Source organism: Thunnus maccoyii, chromosome 18 (genome assembly GCF_910596095.1).
Source record: "Thunnus maccoyii chromosome 18, fThuMac1.1, whole genome shotgun sequence".
Taxonomy (NCBI): domain Eukaryota; kingdom Metazoa; phylum Chordata; class Actinopteri; order Scombriformes; family Scombridae; genus Thunnus; species Thunnus maccoyii.
In genome coordinates this window covers 7,507,251-7,532,238 of record NC_056550.1, presented here as the reverse complement: position 1 = coordinate 7,532,238, position 24,988 = coordinate 7,507,251, and the positions used below count along the sequence as shown (strand labels likewise).

At 43.3% G+C, this 24,988-nt stretch overlaps 1 protein-coding gene across 6 annotated transcripts in view; it reads left to right on the top strand.

Annotated features, from left to right (window-relative positions):
- LOC121884827 (RNA binding protein fox-1 homolog 2-like) overlaps window positions 1–24,988 on the top strand; it is a 41,361-nt gene that overhangs the window by 11,015 nt on the left and 5,358 nt on the right. For 3 of the 6 annotated variants that reach the window (XM_042393847.1, XM_042393846.1, XM_042393851.1), the window contains exons 3-9: window positions 13,454–13,657; window positions 13,785–13,958; window positions 14,442–14,495; window positions 14,757–14,849; window positions 22,898–22,985; window positions 24,274–24,330; window positions 24,708–24,855. In XM_042393847.1, coding sequence (XP_042249781.1) covers window positions 13,454–13,657; window positions 13,785–13,958; window positions 14,442–14,495; window positions 14,757–14,849; window positions 22,898–22,985; window positions 24,274–24,330; window positions 24,708–24,855 — 818 coding nt within the window. Of the gene's footprint in view, window positions 1–5; window positions 3,752–10,521; window positions 10,780–13,453; window positions 13,658–13,784; window positions 13,959–14,441; window positions 14,496–14,756; window positions 14,850–22,897; window positions 22,986–24,273; window positions 24,331–24,707; window positions 24,856–24,988 lie in introns of those variants that run through there. The other 3 variants (XM_042393849.1, XM_042393852.1, XM_042393848.1) reach the window with 3 other exon arrangements.

The following is a 24,988-nucleotide window of genomic DNA, read 5'->3' as shown; positions in this document are numbered from 1 at the left end:
AGTGACTGCTTGCAAACCTCTGTAAAAATACATTTACAAAAAATGCTAATACAGTATCCTGAAATCACTGGAGATGTTCTAGTTTTCAGCCACCAAGTTCAGTTAATCAAATGCTGCCTGCTCACAAGATGTAAAGGAAATGTATCCACTGACTTGTAAGAAAATTGAAACAAGGATAGTTGTACTCTCTGGTTCCTCTAAATGTTGGAACAAATGTGTGGCACAGTGTAATATAAATAATTTTAGAAGCTTTAATTGTTCTTGGCCAGGGGAACCAAGTGTTGTCACCCATCTAGTCCTGTTGCAGGATGGATGTGGCTCTGTTGTACAACGGCATCATTATCGAGACAGTTATGAAGTCCTGCGGGAGCTCTTTTATTTTTCCTCCGCTACAGCCTGTGGTAGCTTATAAATGATGGCTGTTAGAAGGATTGGAAGAGGAACTGGGAGTGATTGAGCTTCTCTTTCAAAGGCTTGACCCTCAGAAAGTAGAAAGAAATTACGATATCACCTTCTTTAAACTTAAGCTCCGCACCCTCCTCATGCAATACTGTTTCCACAATCCTATCCTTTCACACTTTCTTTCTTGTAATGCCTCTCTCAGTCTCTCTCTTCCACTCTCTTTCTTATTCTAAGTGTCTCTCCATGCATATTGCTCTCAGTAATGAGTGCCTTATGTGTGCAGCGCAGCGGCAGGGTAGCTGACTATTTTCTTATCTACCTCCAAGCAGCAGAGCACATTGAGCGGCTCAGACCAGCTCAGTACTCATGTGTGGATGAGTTTGTGTGTATGCACATGCGACCTCCATTTGGGTGTGTTTATGAGAGAGGATTCTTGCATGTATGTGTGTGTGTGTGTGAGTACCTTTGTCTCTGTGTTCGCGTGCATGTGTAAGTGTGTTTCCAGCGTGCATGTGTTTGGGATGTGCAGCTCTCTGGCAGTGCCACAGGAGGGGAGTGTTGGTCTGTGAGGCTGTGAGCCCCCAGCCTCCCTCCCCACATCACAACACGGGAGATTCTCAGAGGCCTCATCTCCTTCCATGTATTCTTCTTCTTTTTTTTTTTCCCCCTTACTCCTGCTCTACCCTTGGCATCTCCTTTCTTGGGAATACAGCTCTCCAACGGCGAGAGAGAGAGAGCGAGCGAGCGACTTAAAGAGGCTGACGCTGTAAGAATTTGTCTTTCAGGTTTAAAGTCAGTTTTACGTAATATCAAATTTCCCTTCCCTTCCCTCCTGTCCGATATTCAGTTATTTCTGTTGTTGACGTGTCGACAAAAATAAAGATTGTGAAAGAGATTAAAGGCAAGACGGGAGAGGATGATGCGAAGAAGTGGAATAGAGGTGAAACAGAAATGGAAACAAGTTATTTAAGATGGCTTGCCTGCAGGGCACAAAATCATACAATAGTCAGTTGCTCAGTAAGAGCAGACATACAGTGTATTCCAGTCTTGGCACTCGCCTGTCCGGATTCCTCTGCTTGTAAGACAAACACCTGAGCAGAGAAATACTTGCGATCTGCGGCACATCTGATCTGCGCTACATCTCATCTGTTCAATTCAGTGCCAACGCACACTGCCGCATTTGTTTAATAAATGATTTAAAAGTCGTCCCCACAAATGTATTCTGCCCTTGAGCACACATATTAGGAGTCTCTAGCACACTAGCTGCTGGTTATCATGCAAATGGAGCAAGCCAAGCCTAGCTTAGCCGGATTGGCTTGTTCACTGCTGCAGTACATTTGTCTTGGTAATGTCTCCTGTCTTATGTTATGTATGCATGTTTGAACTGCCTGTAGGTCTGTGTCAATATGAGTGTGTTAAACGGTCACAGGCTCCTGTGGGTCCCTGCTACTGCTGCTGCACACTGTGAGTTGTGTGTGTGTGTGTGTGTGTGTGTGTGTGTGTGTGTGTGTGTGTGTGGCCATTCTGACCCTCAGGGCCATACGTGTCAGTCTCCTGCTGTTGAGGTCACAGAAATGATCAGGGTTCACAACACACACACACAAACACACACAAACACACATACAAACAAGTCATAGAGGCTACATTCCTAAGCATTTTTATTTTATTTAGCGCGCCGTAACCTTCACATGAGGACTTACTATTAACCAGCGATGGATTATTGCTATAGAATAGTTACGCCTGAGCTATTGATTTTCTGTAGATACTTTGTTTGAAGAAGGAGGCCTTTGTGTGAGTCAGCTGATGAGTGTGGGATAGATATAGCCCTTTGTATGAGTCTGTGTGTGTATTTCAGCCAAAGTTCAGCAGCATGAATATGATCACAGCACATCTGTGTGTACATTATGTGCATGTGTTTGTGCGAGGCTGCGTGTGTTTATCGCTGTGTTCAGTCTATGTGCTTAATCCCTCAGATCATCCCCTATTCATCCTCTCATCCTCCTCACTTACAGCCCTAATCCTGTCATCCCTCGCTCTTTTTTTTTTTTCGCCCAGCCCTTTATCCATTTATCTCTCTATCCCGTTATCTCTCGCTCGCATCCCCTGCGCCTCTGTCTCTGCCCCTGCTCCCTTCGTTTACCCCTTTCCCCCTCCACCACCTCCATTCACTTATCTTGCCCTCCCTCCATCCCTCTGGACCCAGTTCTAGCCAGACTCAGCAGATGTCTGAAAGCTTGGCATCAGGGCTTTTTTTTCCGCAGAGTTCAGTCCCTCCCATATGAAAATGCGGTGCAAAGAACTGCACTCTCATCTCGGCAAATTAAGCGCCCCCCTAACAGTTTAGTAGTGGGAAGTGAGGGAACTGAGCCCGAGCCAGAAGAAAAAGGCGCAATGCAACGTGATACAGATTCATGTTCAGGTTGAGGTTTAGATAGTGGGATCGGGGCTGGCGCTCCCTCAGTTTTGTGAGACTTCCATCTGTGTGATGAAGGCAGCTGCAGCAGAGATGGTGATCTAGGAGCCTACCCACGCAGCTGTCTACCTAGCCGTCTACAGACTGGCCTACCTACCACTGCTTTTTGGAGCTGACAAGCTGCCACGCAATAAATAAATCATCAAAAAAAGCTGCAATGCAGTGGGGGTCGCGTTCGTGTTCCGTATTCTCAGGCTGCCAGTGCGTGGATACAAGACGGCATCTTCTTCCTTCCTGTTCCTTTTCTCTCTCTGGGGGTTTGAGGAGACAGCAGCAGCAGCTTTCTGACTCCATCCAGATACAGGGTTAGATGGCTAGATGGAAGGATGGATGCTTTGATGGATAGGAGGCACTGAGGCTGAGAGGGAGGGAAAGTTTAAAAGAGGGGCGGGAACAAGGGGAAGCAGGGGGAGCAGCAGGACGGTGTAGCGCGAGCGTGTGAATGACAGACGCAGAGCAAAGAGAAGAGAGAGAGCAGGAGAGAAGAAACTCAGGCTGTCAGGAGGAGAGAGACAGAAAGGCCCGAGGGGGATCAGAGCAGCAGGGCCAGGGAGACGAAGAAAGGAGAGGCAGAGAGTGACAGGCAAACGAGCCTTGCGTGCTGGAGAAGTGGAAGAAGGGACTCCGGCGAAGGGGAAGGAGGAGGAAGAGTTAGTGAACGAGGGAGAATTTGAATGTGTGAGACAGACAGAAGTGGACTGAGGCCACCGTCAGCTCATGGTCCTAGAGCACAGACAGAGGAGAGGAGGAACAGGAGGAGAGATAGAGACACATATAGAAGAAGAGAGGAGAAGGAACGAGAAGGTGGAGTGCTGGTCAGCAGTTGTTCCTCAAGATCAGACAATGATGGGGCTTTACTACCCTGCAATGCTACCGGTAAGTTCACTTCTCAAGTAGAGCCTCTTTCTATAAACAACCGTGTGCATATGTTGATAATTGCAAGATCAGAACAAGGGAAAACAAGAGAGATCATTAATGATTTTTTTTTCATCAGTTTAGTTTGGCTTGATGAAAATAAGTCATTAGTGTGCTGTTTATGGTATGGCCTGTTTGGCTGTGCTGTGTCTTGGCTCAGGTGAGGCCTTTGTCAGATAGTTGGCAGGGTCTCAGGCTAACAGCAGGGCTTGTCCCTGCAGCTCTGCTCCCTTCACTTTTTAACTCTTTGCACCTAAGTGATTCTTTTGGAAGAAATCAAGGCTTATTACCACGCTGTAAATAAGCAACATTTTTTTTTCCCTTGTCTTCATTCATATTTTATGCTCGTGCAAGAATTGCAGAATTACACGGTTGCGACTGTATTAAAATAGTTACTTAGCGCTGTAGCATATAATGTTTATACAGTTGATGTTGTGTGCTAGACTGCTCTTAGCATATGGTGGGCGTGTCTGTGCTACTTTAGCTGACAGACAGCCTGAGGACGAGAGCTGCTCTCCGGCTCTGTTCTAGCATGTCCTGCTCTCTGGTCGTGGGTTCCTCTGGGCCCTGGGGGGTGGGGCCAAGAGGTACATTTGCATTTGGTACATTTCAACCTCTGCTCTCATTGCCTGTGTTGACATGCATGTACAGTGGGTAATGCATGCTCTCGCCATGCTGCCCGCACAGAGTGTCATGTTATATTTCATAACTATATGCGTGCATGTGTCATGTAATGTCATGTGCAGAGAGGGTTGAAGCTGAGATTTTGTCAAGCGAGTCAACGTTGTCATCTAAGCTGTCCGTGCAGTTTAAACTTCATCTGTCCCTCGATTGAAGGAGACAGGTGCCAAGGCACAGTTGTTGTGTGGGCGCACACACACACACACAGACACACACATACACACACAAACACACACACACGCACACACACCAGTTGTTGCTAGGTGTGTTTTTCTACTTCCCCCTCTCCTATGGCACAACAAAGTCTTCGACAAACAGTTACTATTAAGCAATACGCTGCTGCACCTTTGCCATAAGAGATACCACTTTCACACATACTCGCTACCTTCATTTGACCCATTCATAGCCTAATCTGTATATTTCATAAAGACATGTGAGCACTTTTAAGAACAGTACTCACTGCAGCACTGTTTTCCCTAGGTTGACTGCTTTGGGGCGGCCGGGGAGGGAGGGAAAGCTGCAGCATGTATTAACTGACACACTGTAGCCTGTACTGTACATTTCCTGCCAGATTGACAACTTACTGCTAACCTTTTCCTCTGCTGCGCTCGCATTCACTGTCATTTTTCTGCTGCTTGTGCTCTCACTGTCGCTCAACCACGCGCTCGCTACACACACACACACATTACGCACTGCCCTATTCCTTAAAGGAGCTATGCTACTGACAGTGCCTTGCACGTAGATATCCTATGAAAAATGAGGAGAGGGAGGATTCTGGGATTTGATCCATTAGTTGATGACTCACAACAATTCCACGATAACGTAGGGTGCTATCATGCTTGCACAATGTGCGAGTGAAAATTATTAGAGGCCCATTGATATTAACGATCCTGTGAAATTTTACCAGCGGCGCTCATAATTCTGCAGTGGCGCACCGCTGCTGCAGAATGAATATAGGGGAAACACACTGCTGACACACACTGAAAAACACTGCTGCAGTGTTTATATTGAAGGTTCAACAGGAACTACTGTTGTAGCTTTGTTGAATATTTGTCTTTATTTGGTTAGCACCTGAAAAGTTGCAACAGCTGACATCAATAGAGACATTACGGGTGAGAGGATACAAGTCAAGACCAATATCTATTGTTAGATTATAGCAATAAGATAAAAATTGTATACCCTCACCCTATAGTTGTTGTAGAAATGCATGTTCACCACTTCACACCAAAGCCAAGCAGTAAGCAATGGTCAGGAGCAGGGTTGGCTCAAGTGCATTGACTAAGACAGATTGACCATAAATGCAGATCTATACTGCAGTACTGTGCATGTAAGATGATATGGTGATGCACATAATAATCACGCAGACTGCTCCTAAGCTTCTGCTGTGTTGGAGTTGATTGGTCAGTCAACCACAGGTAGAACCTCCCCCCAAGACCTCTTAAATCTCAGTTAATAGTCTCTCTTTCACACACGAGCTTTCCTTCTCTCAATTTTTTTTCCCTTTGTCATGTGTTTCTTCTCTGTTTCTCCCGTTTCCCCTCCTCTATTTCACTCCCCCGCAGGCTAGAGCAGCTGTAAGCTAAACACAATATTCCTCTTCAAAGAGAATGATGCCAAATGCAGGATGACGGTTGTAACTCGAAGGGTGTCAGGGCGGGCGGGCGGGGGAGGGGGGGGGGGGTTAGTTCCATGTGGGAATGCACTTTAAAGGTGACACACCATCAGTCACCGTGTCCTCTGTAAAATTTATGGCACTGCTCTCTATTTTGGGTGACAGGTCTCTATAGCATTCACTGTGGATAAGAGTTGGCGTTTAGTCAAGTCTTGCTTGATGTCAACATTAAAGTTACCACTGTTGCCATTTTGCAGTCAGTAAGTATGTCTTATTTGCTATAGCAAAGGGCACGCTAGACAGCGTTTTGTCCATGACAACATAGTATAAATGTAGTTATTGTAACACCACAAAAGGTCGATTTCTGACTATATTAGCATTCTTGACTCTAAATAGTCCTATAAACAGTGCACACCTGCCACAGTTTACAGAACTGCCATGACTCAGGATGTCTCCAGACTCCAAGTGGCTAGCTCGCTCTGGCAATCCCTAAAAGGATAGACTGAAAAAATATTCTTCCCACTGATCTGCACTCTTTGTTTGTGTTTGTTGATGTGGCATTGTCTAGAGAGGTGAAGCCATGAGAGTGGACTGATCACTTTGTTCAGTCATTAGCTAACACTAGCTGGCCAGCTGTCCTCAGATATCAGGCTGATGTCAACAAACACATGCAGCAGAAGCAGGTGAATTAGTGAACAGACTCCGCTGTCCTGTCTGTGCTGAAACTGATTATTACACTGGATGTCTGTGCTCTGCTTAACATCAGGTATTAACAGTCCATAGCTGTATGGGGGGATAGCCTGTCATTTTAAATATGCATAACAATGACTACCTGGCAAGTGGTGGAGGTCACTTATTATTCTTGTCAAACAACAGAGCACTGAGCATGTCATATTCTTATTCTTACACAGTTTAAAAATGTCAGTTTAATTTGCTGTGTGAAAACATTCTTATCTCTCTGTGTGTATTTGTAGATGTCCAGAGGTGTTGCATCATTCCTCTAACCTACCTGCACAGTGTTAGGCTGCATTCACACCAAGTGCAACAATTCATGAAAAACGGCAGTCCTTCCATTCATTTGAAAGGGTGTAGTACATTTAGCAGTCCCCACGGTGGGAGTGGGGACTGCATGGGGTGCTGCAAAAAGCCGCAGCGGCTGTCGAGTAAGAAGTTGATCCAGAATCAACTTTTGCTGAAACGCAACCCAACGTTATGCTGCGGTGGCCAATCACGTAAGCCGACAATTGGACCGGAAGGCGTCCACAGGAAGAAGAATTGTGTTACTCTCAGGTCTCTGTGGACACGTCTGTTTGTGGGAGAATAGCTGCACACATATGAAAAATTGACAGAACTGTGCAACTTCACTGTCATAACACACTGACAAGTGTATGTGTGTTTTGCTGTGTAAGGTGTACACATGCATCTCAAGTTCACCGCATATTTAGCCTTGTTTAGCATAGGAATCCTGTGGGATTATGGTTATTCCTCTGCGTTGCAAATCTCACATTAGAAAGTGACAGATAATGTCAAGGAGGTCACAACCACCACCCATCTCACTACAGCACAAACCCACTCTAAGCTGTTACCATAGATTTAGCAGTAAACCAAAGTGCAGAGTGTGCAGTATTGGTGGCCTAATGCACTGTTTGACACTGCTTCACCTCAGGGTTAACTGTTCTCCCACTGCACATATAGCCATGATGATATTGTCCACCACTAATGCTGCTCTAACTGCCTCTGCCCAAGGCTGTGTGCAGTAGGTTGAGGTGTGAAAACAGTCTGCGCATCGCACCAAAGCACACATACATACATATACACACAGAGGCGCATTGCAAGTGATGTGATGCACAGATGCGATGCAGCAGAGCCCTAAATGTATGCAGTATCTCCTAGCTTACCTGCTCCTGCATGATAAACAGCAGTGTAACACTGTACACTAGCTTAGACTGCAGCAGTAAGTCAGTGCCACTGCGTTTTTGTGCCTCCGCGCCGGCGACACCTATAACCATAGGCATTATGTTTTTCGGTTGTCTGTCCGTCCATCCCATTTTTGTGAACACGATATCTTAGGAAGGCCTTGAGGGAATTTCTTTGAATTTAGCACTAACGTCCACTTGGACTCAAGGATGAACTGATTAGAATTTGGTGGTCAAACATCACTGTGACCTCACAAAACACATTTTGGCCATAACTCAAGAATTCATACGCTAATTATGACAAAGTTTCATACATGTCTAATAGGATGAAATGATGAAGTGATGATATTTTTATATCCAAAAGGTCAAAGGTCAACCTCACTGTGACATAATGTTCTGCAAAAACACTTTTCTGGCCATTATTCAACACCATAACTCAGGAACAGAAGTGGAGATTATTTCACATTTGGTCGGATACTGAATTGGTGACACTAATCTTGGGTGCTCACCTTGAAACTGTGGTGATTTTATTAAATTCCTTCAAAGTCCTCACTACAAATATTATGAGTCTGGACAGACATGGATGTAGACTCCAACTTGAGCAGTCGGACAGAGGCATCGAACCTCAAGGCAGTATTTCTAGTTTCATTTAAACTTTTTCTGTCGCCAGTGTACAAATTCCCCATCTCGCTGCATCCACTCAGAATTAGTAATGCAAGATTTTTTCTCGTGGATGGAATAAAACAGTTTGAAGTGACGGTGTGGAAAGCATATTAACGCATACAGATGCTGCACTGGCTTGGTCTGCAGATTTTCAGTGATCCTTGCTGTCTGTAGTATTGGTGTTAAGGATTCTTGGCAGTAGGGTTAAAAGCTTGTTCTACTTGACTGCATTCTGTAGTAAATCAGGGTAGATTAAAGGTCAGGGAAATCCCATAAGTGTAAATGTCAGTCTGTGATGATATAAGAGTTGCAGTGACACAAAAAAAGTTGAGAAATAATCATCATTTGGAAGATGGTGAGTACATCAGTGCTACAGATGTAGTCATACTTCTGACTCACGAAACATCATGCGTCATTTATCATGCAGACAGGCTGAGGATAAGTATGTTTGCACTAAGTTCATTTTGTTGAAATATTGTAGCAGAGCTGCAGTGATTTATTGATCAACAGAAAATTAACCAGCAGCTGTTTTGACAATCGAATAATCGTTCCACCTTCTCAAATGTGATGATTTGATTCTTTTATGGTCATGTATGAAAGTCAACGGAATATTTAAGTTTTGTTTGTTGTTGGACTAAATAAGACATTTAAAGATGTCTGCTGTGGGCTGTGTGGGAAATTATAACGGACATTTTAAACCGTTTTCTGATATTTATAGACAAAAGAGAATAATTATGACTTTCTAGGGATGCAGCGTTCTCAATTTGAATCTGTCTTGTGACTGTGCTTACATGTCTTCCCCTTCTCTCTGCCCTGTCGCTCTTTATTAGTAGCCATCTAGTAAAACCAGGAAACTGACGACAGCCTTGTGAGTGTTGCTGTACTTTAGTTATACTGTTACAACTGTAATTGCACATGCAAGCCAAGTCGCTACTGAATACTCAACCTATCATCTGTTTTATTTTTAATTATTCAACTTCATTAAAAACATACTTTGCTGTGTTGTAGTTTATCAAAAGAAACAAAAACTGAAACCAGCATGAATTTAGCAGGGGAATATATCTATCTATATCTATATACATATACATATCTAATATATATATTTAGGCCATCTTGTCCTGCCCAAGGTGAGTCAGAGTGTGAGAGAAAGAGCTGTCAGTGTGATTATGATAATGATGCTGATGCTGATGCTGATCAGAACAGTCAAAAACAGACGAGCTGTATGTCACAGATCTCAGCAGTCACAGAGCTGCTGACACTGACAGACAGCATTGTGTTACCCTGTAGTTTAAATTAAATTACATTATATTAAATTAAAGCTCATTATAAGATCCCTGATGTTGCATGACGACACATATATTTGTGATTTTAGGGAAAAGCTTTTACTTTGTTAAATTTTAAGAAATAACTGTTGCTAGTATGAAATTGTGTACTAAATACAGTGTACAGTAAGAGCTTCAACTAAGTTCTCTGTTAAGTTATTATTCTTGCCACATAAACATCCACGTGTCCTCTGAACCAGTTAACTACTGATGTACCTCTCAGGGACAAGTTTAGCGTAATCTGATTGGCAGGAAGGAGACACAGGCAGCCGTATAAGGAGATGGGCAGTGGCCTGCGCTTTGATGGACATCACAGTGCAGCAGAGGTTTTGAGTGACTTGAGGGGCGGGTGTCGGTGGTTTTAAAAGAGAAAAAAAAAAAAAAAAAATCTCCCTCTGGCTTTCATCAAGCGTGGCAGGCAAGAACGAATAGGGAAGGGGAAAAAGGAGGGGGGGTGAACGGAGGCATACTTCTCCAACCACTGGAAAAGAAAAGAGACGGATTGCAGAGGGAGAAGAAGCTGTAAAGAGTATTTCAGCCAGGCAACTTTGCAGACAGTAGATAGTTAGGATAGACAAATGGTCATGAGTTTGTGTGATTGATGAGTAAACTTACAGTTTCAGTAGCATCACCACTCGGCCACTCAGTCTGTGTTTCTGCGGCTAGTGTGTGCTTCACTTGGGCTGGTTAGGCTAAAGTCAGCAGACATAGACGCACGCTTGAAAGGTTTTGCCGTGAAAAGGCTTCTTCTCCCCCTCTTCTTCTCCGTGTGTGGAAAAACATATGGTGTCTCAGGTAACACAACTGTGCTTCTGCTGTGTGTGTGTGTGTGTGTGTATGTGTATGTGTGTGCGTGTGCGTGTGTGTGTGTGTATGTGTGCGCGCATGAGGTGAGAGTGAAACAGCATGGATGAATAGGTCCTACTCCAGATGGTCCTTTTCTTTTTGTAATATTAGAAAACATGTCTGTTGATACCTGATCTACTCTGTTGTCAGCTCTGCTCAGATTGCTTTTCATGCAGTTTTAATGATAAGCATACACTTTTTATTCTTGTGTATCATAGACTCAGCCAATTCTGTATCTTATCTCACAATGTCAAAATGCAGTGTGGAAGTTTATGTCGAGAACAGACACAACGCTAATAGAGCGTGTCATTATTTTCCATAATCCCCTTTGCCCTCCTGTCGAGCCCCCCTTTTCTTTTTTCCATTATTTCTTCTTTCCTCGCTCTCCTCTCCTCGTCCTCTCTACTTTTGACCATATGATGCTGCCATGTAGGGCAGTGCTGCTCCTCAGTCAGCGGGTCAGGAATGCCTGTGTGGTTGTTCTGCTTTCACTTCTGATCTTAATCCACTGCAAGCTGCCATTCGCCTATCTGATTATTAGTTCTTCCATGATTCATTTTCTTTTTATACTTGGTCAGCTAAATCACGACAAACCCTCAAATAAATGTGATTATTATAACACCTTTTGAATATTTCTTCTCATTAATGATTTTGTGGTTTGATGTGGAGCTTTGTTTAATGATATCCAGGCTAAGCTTGGTATTGCTTTATTTAGCTAAGAGCCATGGAACGACAGAGTAAGCATAAATTCTAACTTTGCTTTGATAAACAATGAGCTGCTTCTTTGTTGCCCTGAAGAAGTCTCTGGAAAAACACTAGATGATCAGAGTTTATCATATGACAAGCCTGCAAATGAAATATCTCAGCTCTGGGAGACACACTCACTGACCAGCTCTCTCTCTCAGTAAGACATTAAAAGCTAAAAAAGGTGAATGTAGATAAACACTCCTGTTAAAGCATGATTAGACCAAATTCCCTCTTTATCTAATCATAATCTTATTCTTTTGTCACTCTCTCCCTTTTTTTTTTTTTTTTTTTACCTCTGCTGAGTGTTTTTGGGGTGTGTGACTCATCCCTGGGCAGGGATATGCCTATAGGACACACCCTTTAGTGGCTGAGTACAAGCTACTGCATGTTTATAGGCTCACATGCCATAACAAGCACACTCAGGCTTTGATATAACCTTCCCAGGGTAAGCTAAATCCTAACCAATGAATTTTAATGGCTCCTCGTCTTGAGGTTTTCGGTGGTTCCATTTTTTTTATCGCTAGGTGACAGAAACCATAGCAGATGTAAAACAAAATCAGCTTTCACACATTCTTTCCTAACATACATTCAGCCTTACCACAATGAGAGTGGCAGAGGACGAATCTCACAGATTTTTCTGTCCTGTTTTTGGATTACGCAGCCATCTCTGATGCCTAGTTGGGCCCAGGCCCCAGAAGCCGTCTGTCTTGCAGATGGGCATTCAAGCCTCAGCTGGCTGTTAACAGCCAGCGTGGCTGTCAATGCAGAAGAACAGTGAGCAGTCAAGCTATAGGATTAGAGAGACAGGGAGAGGGAGAGGGACAGAGCTCATTTGCTTTGCGGCAACGCATCTTAGTTACTCCGTCTAATTAAAAAGGCTGTCTGGAGACTTGGTGTCTCTAGGCGTCACCCAGCCCAGATCCAGCCCATGGCAGAGACCAGGCCAGTGGTTAATGGTGTTGGATGCTGTGTGTCATCCTGCTTGGCCTGGTGTGGAAGAAGCAGCCCTGACCCCCCCCCCCCACACGCACTGGCCTCCTTCTTTCTCTTTCAGCTTCTCCACTCATCCTGCATCTCCTTGTCCATCCATTGTCTCACCCTTTCTTTTTCTCTCTCTCTCTTTACTGGAAATGGATTTTGTGAAACTTAGTCCAAGATGTCCTTCAGTGTGGGTGAAATGATTAAAGCAAGCAATATTGCAGAGTCACTACACACATACACACACATACATACACACACACACACACACACACACATATATACACACACATATAAGATAAGGAGTATGGGCTGGAGCAGCAGCACAGCTATAAAGAATCTGTAGATGATACCACCGCTGATACAGTTGTAACAGTGCAGAGAAAATAGTACCTGAGGCAACAACGTCCCGGCTGATACACATTTAATCTGAATTATAGATGGCCTCTAAACGAAATCCAAAAATCCAGGAACAGGTATTCACACAATACACCAGTAGCTGTAAATACGTCATGGTTAACATGTCACGGTTAGTATTTATTTTTCTGCGTGTCCGTCCATCCATCCTATAAGCATCTTTGTATCTCAAACTGTGTATCGAATTTTCTGACTCTTAATAATGGATGTGTTTGCTGTAAATATTTCATGGTCGGCTGACTGAAAACACATGCCTGTCAGAGATATGGAGGTAGAGGGAGGGGGAGAGTGTGGCAGAGAGGGAATAGGAGAGTGACTGAGTGGTGAAGGAGAGAGAGAAATTAAATAGGCAGGATTTTAACCCTTTCATTCTGCTTTCATCAGGACGCTACAGCCACTGTGAAAGGCTTACTGAGTATGTATGCTAAGCTGTCTCCTTCTCTTCTTTCCTCTCCCTCCTCGCCCCTCCCCGCTCCCGCAGGGCTCTCAGGATTCAACAGGAGGACAGGAGGGCTTGGTGGCCCCACCCTTTACAGCGTTCCCTCCTCCACCCCCTCCTCAAAACGGGCTACCGGGGACGGAGTTTGGCCCTGCGGCCATGTTTGGTGCTGGGGGCCAAGGTACAGCAGAGGTAGGGGCTGGTGCTAATGGAGCCACCACTGCTACCACCAACAACAACAACAATGTAAGCACAGCGTGGTGATGAAGCCTTTACTGGTAGTTTAGTTAACTGGTTCTTCTAGGATATTGAGTTGTAAGTGGTAATGGTATATGTGGAATAAAACGTATTCTTTTCTCTTTGCGCAACACAGGGAAAGACAGAGGAGACGTCCCAGGGTGAGGCGGGTGTACAGTGTGGTACAGGAGGTGTAGGACCAGGAGGCTCTGCAGGAGACTCCGCAGAGGCTAAAGGAACCCCCAAACGCCTCCACGTCTCAAACATCCCCTTCCGTTTCCGGGACCCAGATCTCAGGCAGATGTTTGGGGTAAGAAGTTTGGGAATGTTGTGGGGCCTCATTTTTAACAGGATCAATAAATCAGTCTAGACACCCCGGGTTCTTCGCGGAGGGGCCAACTCACTAGGTAGGGGTGGGGTGTAGATACAGACAAAAGAGTCCAACTCGCACAAAGGGAAAGACACTCATGGGTGTTCTCTCGATGCTTGAGGGGGCAGTTGGCTATGTGTGTCAGTGTGTTAGCATGAGCGACAAAGTGAGCGTTAAAAAAAAAAAAAAAAAAAAAAAGGGGACAGAGCAGAGTTCAAGGCAAAGGGATGGAAAGAAACACACTGACATGTTGAAAGTTGTCTTTTGTATAATAGTGACCCCTAGTGCGAAGCAGTTGTACTTCAGTGTCAGAAGCTTTTGATTTTGCAGTAAAGCCAAACCAAGAATAACTCAAAGATGTTACGTAATTGCTTTCTTTGCTTATATGTGTTTGCTAATTTCTTTCCTCATATTTATTTTCAGCAATTTGGGAAGATTCTGGATGTAGAGATTATTTTCAATGAGAGGGGTTCAAAGGTAAGTGCCATTTTTGCATCCCATGTGTTGACGGTAAATTCCCACTATGTATAATTTCCCTGTGTAAATGTGACGCTTTGTGACGCGGTACCAGCTCGCCACACGAGGGAATCAATTGTTCTGCAACTACATCATCTATTAAACAATGTCAGAATGCTGTACTGGCCTCGAATTCACAGATTCTCCTCTCGCTCTCCACAATCCCTCATGATGTGCCCCTCAATCACCATCAACCTCTTTAACCTCTGCTGTGTACCACAGGGTTTTGGCTTTGTGACATTTGAGAACAGCGCAGACGCAGAGAAAGCCAGGGAAAAGCTCCACGGCACACTGGTGGAAGGTCGTAAGATTGAGGTAATTTTCCTCTCTGTCTCTCTCTCTCTCCGTCCTCTCTTCTGTCTTCTTTCTGTGCTCACATCGTAATTCTGCTTGATCACTGACTGCTAGCTAGCTCCCATCCTCCCTTTAGTGATATGCTCTGATGCAGCCCACTGGTATCCCACTCCTCCCTGGTCCTCTGCAATATGTGTTTAATTTTTCAATTTAAAACGACTTGTTTGCTCCTTTTTTTCTTGTTGTCTCTGTGGTGGGAATGACTGGGGGTGCAAGAACAATACATAAGGCATGCTGGGTACTTTTCCTCTGCAGCATTGTTTTCACATTAAGCTGTTGTGCCTCTTCACCTTTTTTTTTTTTTTTTTCCTCCACTGATGTGCAACTAGCAGCCACACTGATATTACAATTTTTTTTTCTGCAACAATTGGAATGATGTCTGTGTAGTCGGCACCGGAGGGCACGAGAGGAACGCAGTGAAAGGATGATGCATGGCAGATTGCTGTCAGATGCTCTTATTTTCTTCCCTAGTGTAGAAATCCTTCTGTGTTCCTCTCTCCCGGTGCTGTGGCTAAGTGGTTGTGACAAGCTTATGGCTCCTGGTGCAACAGTAGCATGCTGGGAATCACAGCAACACTGACGCATGTTCACTTTATGGAAGTCTGGATTCTTACCAAAGAGCTGTACGCTTGAGATTTAATGTAAAGTCAATGTGCGTTCAGGTTAATTTATTTTGATTTGATTGAATATTGTGTTTGTTTTTAACTGAAGCATGTGCTGATTTTTTTTTTTTAAAAGCAGTTTTTCTTCTTTATTTTAATTGGGGTTTCAATCAGCCGGTTGTCCATTTTTGGATCTCTTGACCCAAGCCACTGTAAGCCAGGTTTTCTGCATGGGCTTACTGTGGTGATTTCCTTATGGTGTATATGTGTGTGTGTGTGTGTGGGTGGGTGTGTGAGAGTCAGTCCCTGCATGATGGATGAGGCTGGCTGGACCCTTTTTTTAGTTCTGTACTCTCAGTTCTCCTGCAGTGTGGTCAGGAATGAAAGACAGCCACCTGCATCCACTGGTGCAACATACTCTCTCCACCACCTCCACCTTCAGTCAATCAGCAAGCTGAATGGATACTGATGGAGCCAATTTAACCTGCATCAGTCAACGACCTGTGTTGTCCCTGGCATTGCTTTAACCCGATTCTGTGTTTCTGCCCAAAGTTTTGCATGATGTCGGTCACTTTTATTAATCAGCGAGCCGTTTGTCTTTCTTTTTCAGTTGTCACTCTGCATGTACTCGAGTAGTGGTGTCGGGCTGTAGAGAGTCATGTATCAGCCGCATGGTGGGCCAGCAGCAGGAGTCTGTAGAGTGTTTCTCTCTCTGTCTGTTTATGGTGCATGGGCCTGAAGAGACAAAAGTCTGGCGCAGGACAAATCATGGATTTGTGTTTACGCATTCTTTCGACTGAGGAGAAAGGGGCCGAACATTTCTATTTGAGGCAATGCTATCTGGCAGTTCTCCTGTCTCACAGATGTTGCAGCAGTAACTATCCCTTTAATTGGTCATATCATTTCAGAGTTTGTTGAACTATGTTATCGGAAATGAAGATAGCAAAAAATAATTAGAGTAATCATATATTTAAAATTCAGAAACTCTGAAATATAGGCCTACTGTGTACCATGGTTCTATATTATTAAATATTTAATATTTATCGTGTGTGACTCTGCAGTTCACTGCTATCCACTGGCATGAGTTTAGTTGATGTAGCCTAAGTGTGCATGGTTAGTATTTTGATATGGAAGCCTAACTGAGGCTGTACTACAGACAGTTGGATGTTTTTTCTTGCATGTTTATTCTGTACAGCTGTTTTGTTAAGTTAGTTTTGGTGATGGGACTGTTAACTTCCTTTACTTGTTCAGTTAGCATGAAATCAGTGCCTCATAGTCTTTTTGCGCTCATTGCAAAATAGGGCTGAATAGCTGAATTCTTCGTTTTTTAGAATGATTTTTGACTGAATGATTTATAAACATATGCTGTATGTAACTCCAGTGCTGACATTTCTTATTGTTGGTGCATGCCAATGGGTTGTTAGTCAGTAGTTATACTCGTAGCTTAGTTGCCCATAGTGTGCATGTATGTAGCCTATATGAAATAGATAGAGAATTGTTGTGCTTAAAGTTATACTGTACCTCTCTTTGTCTGGAATAAAACTCTGCGCTTTGAAGAAGTCAGTTTCCTGTGCGCTTCCAATGTATCCATGTAAGTGGCCCAACTACAATTCACTTTGTCTCTACCTGCTTCTCTGTGAACTCATCTCATCACCATTCATTCTATATATAGACTATAGAGTCCTATAGGCCTATATATAGGTGTGACCGTGTGTATCTTTAGTATGCACTCACAAACATACACACCTCAGTGCATCTCCACCCATCCATGGCTGCGTCTGTGACTGTTTGTACGCCCTAACGTAACAGTTTAAACAGTCTACACTCATAAATGTCATTCGACTGTGGGGACAAAGCTAACAACTGAAAATCCCTCCAAAACCATTAAGTCACATATGTGATTCTTACAGTATTCTTACAGTATGCTGCAATTACTGGCTGTTCAGAGAGTGGATTAGGGTCCCTGCATGGTCTCATTCGCCTCAAACCTTGATCACAAAATCCTGAAGTTACGGCTGGTGTGCAGATCCCACATGGCTCTGATGATTGTGGCCTGGTCCCCACCTGTTTCTCCATTTGTTTTGAGTGTCCACTGAAGGAAATATGCAAAACATGAAGATGTACGCTGGCTAAATTATAATATTGATAGTTTCATTGTTTCATCTATGGGAGATGGGAGCCAGACTGTCAAGATGAAGGTGTCTACATGTGTTTTTTTAATTTAATCCGTGCAAAAAAATCAGCTTTATACAAAGGAATCTGCACGTTTACCGACATTAGTTTTACATAGACCTTCTAGGTAGCTTTCTGCTGTCCTAGAAATATACACATCTGTGTGTGCAGGCAGTGTGCACACGGCCACAGGAGAGGGTGCGTGGATAGGTACAGAGACCATGCCGAACCCTTTACACTCCCATTCACTAACTCTTGCTCTAAAGTTGTGCGTTTGTGGTAGATCTGTGTGACCGGAGTGTTATGGAAAGTGACGGCTCCTCCGCAGCGCAGAGTTTTAGTCAGACATTTGAACACAACAGCGCAGAATAGCTGAGGTGTGTATGTGTGTGTGTGTGTGCGTGTGTGTACGCGCGCTGTCACAAGTGGTGAAGCTCTGCATGCCTTAGTCTCATCAAAGGTGGGGCGGCTAGTGAGAACAGATCATCATTGCATGGATGTGTGTGGTGAAATGGATGAGAAGAAGTCGTGCCTGTGGTTGTGCATGCTTGACCATGCACACTCACCAACCAGTGCTGCCGCGGCGCCACGCTCTCCTCAGCGGGACACAGTTGGCCTTCAGCTCACTTCGGCCTGGACGTTATAGCAGCCATTCCCATAAACATTATCAGCCTGTTTGAGGATTTTATTCACTAGTTTTATTCCTATTTGGAGGAAGTTAGATTTGATAAGAACTTGATTGTGAGTTGTCGGATTGGCGACGGCCTGAGGTGAAGGCTTACCAGCTCCTTGTGTCCCAGTCTCCCTCCCCCCCCCCCCCCCCCCCCCCCCCAGCTTTGGATTTGACCGGTCCTGTTTTGTTACTGAAACTTTCTGTTACTGCATGATTTGCCCCAGAAAAGATCCAATGAATGAAATGTGCGAGTATCCATGTGTGTGTTTGCTTCTGTACATGAGTGAAAATGTAGAGATGGTTGAAAGAAAAGGGGAAAGAGAGTTTGTACTTTGCCCTTTCCAACCCTCTGTCTTTCTTTCTGTGTCGGCTCCATTCTTTCTCCTCCTTTACCCCTTCATTCTCTCGTTGCCAGTCAAGTTTGTTTTTCTGTCATTTTGTGTTTATTTGAAATTAAACTACAGCTGTTTTTCTAACTCTAATACTCTCTTTTTTTTCATTATCTGACTGCCTTATTGTGTTTCCATTTTTATCATTTAGTTTGTTTTGTCTTACTTTCATCGTTTGACTATTGCCTTTAGTATGTTCTTTTGTGGTGACTGGTTAAAAACTGGAAATTATAGCCATTCTGCCCAATTTCCAAATACACTCTCTTCCCTTGTGGCCTAACTTTAACCACACCAGAATGAGTCCTCTCTCGTAACATCTAACCAAAATACCTCCACTTGTCCTTTTGACTGTAACAGACCCAGACAGCGTTAAACCAACCTTTTGCTATTCTGCTCTTATGATGGAGGGTGGTGTGCATTTGTATCTGCTCTTCTGACTTTTCCTTGGAGGTGTTCCAGTCCTTCACTGTGCATTCAATAGGCTAGTGTTTGGGTTAAGGCAAGGTTGCCCCCATATCTCCATTCTCCTGTATCAAGTCTTTTGTACTCTAGAGCACCGAATACTCTTCCTGTCACTGGTCTGATTGTTGTAATGATGCTCCGAGCTCTGTTAAAGCATTGAGAGCTCGCATCCTCTCTCCCTTTCCTTCCTCCCTTCTTTCTTTCTTTCTCTTATATTCTGTCCTGAGCTGTAACACTGCTGCTATCAGGTTTTTTTATTTTGGGGGAAGATGGGGGGGACATTTAGGTTTCTTTTGTTACTAGGATTATTTGTTCCTTTATTTATTATATTTTTTCTGTTTCCCTGACGACTTCTTTGTGTTGTTGTCAGTCTCCACGGTAACCACTCGCTGTTTCTACGGCAACGGTAAGTTGTGTACAAACATCTATCACTGAACTGATCCCCCTCCCCACCCCACCCCTGAAATGGGCATTTAGTACTATATACTGTATTATTTACAGTATATTGTGAAGCTGCAATATTAGTATTTTATATTTAGCTACAACACGCACAGTATCACAGGCACACAGACAGACGGACACAGCACCTTCAACAGATTGGATCTTTCAGCGGTAATATTTTTCCCCCCCCTGCCCCCCCCCCCCTCTCCCCTCCCCACCCCACCCCACCCTCCACCATGTCATTAACACCTCACTGGGAATGACCGAATGTAATCACCCTCCTCTATGCAATGACACAGCTATCCACAATCCATCTGATTAATTCTCCATTTGGACTTAATGTATGTAGTACTCATTTTCTTGATTAATAAAAAAATCAACAGAAATGATATGAAGCTTTGCTCCCTTATGCTGCCTACGATTTTGCTTTGAGTGAATGCAGACCCCGAGCTGCAGGGCAATATAACGCCGCTCTGGTTTTGAATTTCTTCATTTTTTATTGAGCCTGTCTGCTTTTAGCATAGTTTGACAAATACGAGTCAATTGGACACATTTCATGTGACTGCAGATTTAGGATGAGACAGTTAAAGGACTTGACTTCTTAGACAAAAACTGACCAAATGTACATACCTAGACTAGCAATAACAGTTTTTATCTTCATTTGCAGTATTGTTAAATGAAACTGGAACTTTTCATTGGGGATCTTTTGCTAATTTATGTAAAAATAAAAAATGTGTTTAGGAAGAACTTATCAAATCAGCCAGTGTTGTGTAACCATATGCATCTCTAAACCGATATGGGGTTTACCTTGCTGTTTTTTTGGGTCTCTTATTATGCTGCCATTTTGTTTTCCTCTTTTTGGTTTGGTTTCCTTGTAGTGGATTGTCTGTGTATTAGTAGTCGTAGTAGTAGTCATAGTCATAGTGTACTGGTCTTAGTTTGTGACACACAGTTCTAATGCCTGGCATAGTGTCTCATGTTCATTTTATTTCTCTCCTTTTTTGGGAATGAGGATTGCTCTCTCTCTCTCTCTCACACACACACACTCTCTCTCTCTTTCCTTCTTTCTTTCTTTCTCTCTCTCTGTTCCCTCCATCCTTTGGTGCTCTGTTCCTCAACCCACCACATATAATGAGATTTTCAGGAGAATGGTCACCAAATCTAATTGCTTTATTTGAATGATGCACCTTGGTATATATGTTTTTGTTTTAAACAGTAATTGTTATTAGTTTTTTTTTTTGTGTGTGTGTGTGTTGCTCATGTAAAACTTTCTCCCTTTTTTTCTCTTTCTCTTCATTCCATCTTTATGTTCTACTGTTTTTGTACATGGACTGGCTCTGTCTCTTTACTTCTCACCTGCATCCCTTCCTCTTAACTTATCTCGTCCCATCTTTGTCTCTTATGTGTTTGATGTGGGAGTGCTGCGATTGTTTTGATTGGTCTCTATGCTGCATCCGACGCTTGCTGATTGGCTGAATTTTTTACTTTTTTTGGTTTGTTACTCACTCTTGGTCATGTGATGCGCCCATATTTGGCTGCGTGTAATTTCTGTGTTATATGATTATTAATTTTGTCAAACAAATGTTTTTGCACCCCCTCTTTCTCTCCCTCTCCTTTGTATATATATTTTTTTTTGAATATTTCTTTTTAGGTATGTAAACCCCACAAGTTTGGTTTCATATGGAAATGTGACTTCATTTTGTCCGGGTCTGTTGTTCAGGCTGGATTGGGAGGGCAAAAGTGGGATGAGAAAGGCTGAAGGTTTTATTAATCATTAACCCTTTGAGATTTGCCTTCCATATTGGTCTCTGTTGATTTGCATGTCTTCCTGTCAACCCAATTTCATTAATTGCGCATGACACAAACACAGATATATATACTGTACACACACACACACACGTACTGCCCACTGCTAGCATAGGCTAAACCCTTTGTTATCATCAACTGTTACTAGTCAACATAAACCTGCTCACAAGTCTGGACAAAATTTCACTGTGATACAAACAATTTGACATTAATTTGATTCATTAACTTGATTTACATTTCAAAATGTCTCCACTCAGACACCCGCGGACAGTTGCGTCAGATAGCTAGCCAGGCTAGGCTAATTGAATCATTTGCTACTGACCTTGTCATTTGCAATGAGAGAAAAATGAGGTAAACCTCATTTCCATTTGAATGAATCCCGGCAGATGAAGAACATGATTCACTGAGTCATGTTCTGAGAGGCAACGCGAATGGCAGTGGAGGCATTAATGGTCTTCTAAATGAGAGTGCAGCGTGTATGCGCACACAAGCACCCTCATTCCTCAGTCTGTCTCTTCTTTGTCACACATGCACACACTCTCCCCTCATCCAACCAAAAGGTCATTAATCTTTAGCTTGCCACACAGTCAGATGCAGGGCTTCAAATGCACACTTGGACAGTATGGGTTATTACAGAAAGCTACAATCTCCTTCTCTTAAAGCCCATCAAAGGAAGATGAGGATAGATCAAGGGACCGGAGTGTGAGCCTTTGAAGCTCAGAGAGGAGATTATCAGCCATCTTGGATTGAAAGGCCTAAGCATTAGACTGAAATGTCAGCCAGCACACACACACACCTAAACAAAATCCACACCTGTGCATGCCAAAAATGAAAAAAAAAAAAAAAAAAAAGGCTGTGCCCCAACCCCCGCCTCTCTGTGTAGGCACAGTAGCAATATAACCAATTTCACCCATGGCAGCCCTTATATCTCTCTCTCTCTCCACAATGAATCACCAAATCTTTACTGGGCAACTCGCTTTTAATTGCATGATGACTCAAAAACCCCCGCCCACTTTTGCACACAAACATGGCCACCTGCGTGCCTTGTAACAATAAAAACAAGTTAGGTTACAGACTAATTACATAGGGCATGAATTTTAGAATGATTGGAGAAAATGTAAACTAGATGTTGACACAAGTAAGTGGGCCATAACTCTAAATGACACCACTACTCTCCTTTTTAATGAACCAGTAACAGTACATCTACACAGAAAATAATATTATCCACCTCAGATATGCTCCAGTATGTACAAAAAATGGAGACAAGCATAATACCAGCACATAGCAGCAGGCAATTTAAATGTAATTCCACTGTAAAAATAAACACACACACACACATACACACACACACACACACATACATGCATATATAATAAGCCTTGGTCTTGGGTCTATGTGCTATTTTAGTTTCCTCTGTTGAATTGTTGTGTTTGTGTCTTTGACCGCCTGTTCCTCCATCCCCAGGTGAATAACGCCACTGCCAGGGTGATGACTAACAAGAAAATGGTCAGCCCCTACCCTAACGGAGAGGCTCTCAGCACACTGCCTTATGGTAACAGCCACACTGACACACACTAATAAGGCAAACAGCATGGGTACACAGGGAGAGGCAGTGGTAGGCAGGGTTAAATACATAATGCAGCCACACTTTATCGTTCTCACCTCTGTTGCAGACCACATTGTGTAAAGACGTCAGCGAACCAATTTCAGTTTAGTTGAGTTTTACTTTTTTTTTCAGATTCATTCGACAGTTGAGAGTAGAATATTTTGCAGGTTGACTAATTTCAAGGGATGAAACCAACAAAGGTGTCTTTACAATAATCATCTTCCTATAACAGGATTATGTAACAAAATAGCACATCAGCTTTATCAAATCAAAATATAGATAAGAGTGAAGGAGTGTGCTTTGAGAATCTGACGTCAGTCCCCTCCGGTCTATTTTTAGATGAAGTAAGCAGAATGTATTTATTCAGTTTGTTTGTTGAAGCTTGTGGAGCTGAAGCAATTTATCAGTGAATACCTGTTATGAGTTTAAGCTAATAGAATTCCTGCATTTGTGAATGCAGTGCAGTTTTCTTTATCATCAACTTGAATGTTAACTTAAAAATGTACTTCAGTGTTGTGTAGGTTTCAGATACCTTTGAATGACTTCAGTAAAAATTGAAATACTGTGAATTGAAAAAACTGTGCGTTGAAAAAAAAAAGTTAAATTACCTTCATAATGTGTGAAAATACATGAATTGTAATGTTAATTTAGTCTGGAACACAAAAACCGCCCCGCTTGCTGCTGCAGTGTTGTAGATATATTTTGTGTGTGTGTGTGTGTGTGTGTGTGTTTCTGTGTTCCATTATGAAGCAATTAGACCATTTGTTGACCTGCTGTATCTGCTCAGGTCATACTGGTGATGCTGTTTGTTTCCATCACAATTTCCAGTGTAGTTTTGAGTGAGTCACAGTCAGTCTGTCTTATGAAACCAAGGTAGAACTCTGTTGAACAGCCTCAGCAGAAGCAGGCTGAAAGAAACACGGCTCCGCTTGAATACCGTCTGAAATTAGCAGGGGACCTTTCTTAACAGCTGACGGGCTGATTCTTTATTTCTCATACTATATTGTAAACATGCAGACATAATGAGGTATGATGTTGCTAGAATGTTTGCACATCATTTATTTTAATGTGAGATTGTTGTAGTGATGGTGGAGTGAAGTTTGGATATATAACAACAGCATGCTACAGTATGTTCAAGTGCAGTAGACATATACTGTAGGAGTTAATGCTCTTGGTAAACTGCCCTTATTAATGAACCCCCCCCCCCCCCCCCCCATCTCTCTGTGACTGTCAGCGGGGTGGAAGTTGAGTCCTATGGTGGGGGCCGTGTATGGACCAGAGCTCTACGCAGGTAAGACCACTCTCCACCTCCTTCACCTGAACTAAACACAGTCTCCACAGCCTGCTTTAAATTTGAGTCACATTCCAGTCTTTAATTTATATGAAAGCACTGCTTGCCCTGCATTTCTCCTGTCAGACACTTTTTATTGATATCAAGCCCTGAAGGCTATAGTTGTATTATTCCCTTCTCTCTTTGCTCTTTCTTTTCTTCTTACATTCTTCCCGGGCCGCTCCCTATTGTTTCTATTCACATTGTCTTTTCCCTGCCTGCATCTAAATCTTCTGTCACCCCATCTTTCTTTCATTTTTTTCCACCTCCTTCCTTAAATTTTTTTATTCCCCATCTCCTCCTTGCCTCTATTCTTTCTCCTCTTCCTCCTCCTCCAGTCCCAGGGTTCCCCTACCCTTCAGCAGCAGCAGCAGCCACCACAGCAGCGGCAGCGTTTCGTGGTGCCCACCTCAGGGGCCGAGGCCGGCCCGTCTACAGCGCCGTGCGGGCGGCTGTGCCTCAGCCTGCCATCCCTGCCTACCCTGGGTAAGAAAGATAAACCGAACGACTTCACGTGCTTCATAGCCGTCCCAGATCTATTTGCAGATCTAAGGTAAAATCAGTAAATCTGTTGAGCATCACCTCGTCAGAGCTATTTTCAGAAGCATTTTTCCAAATT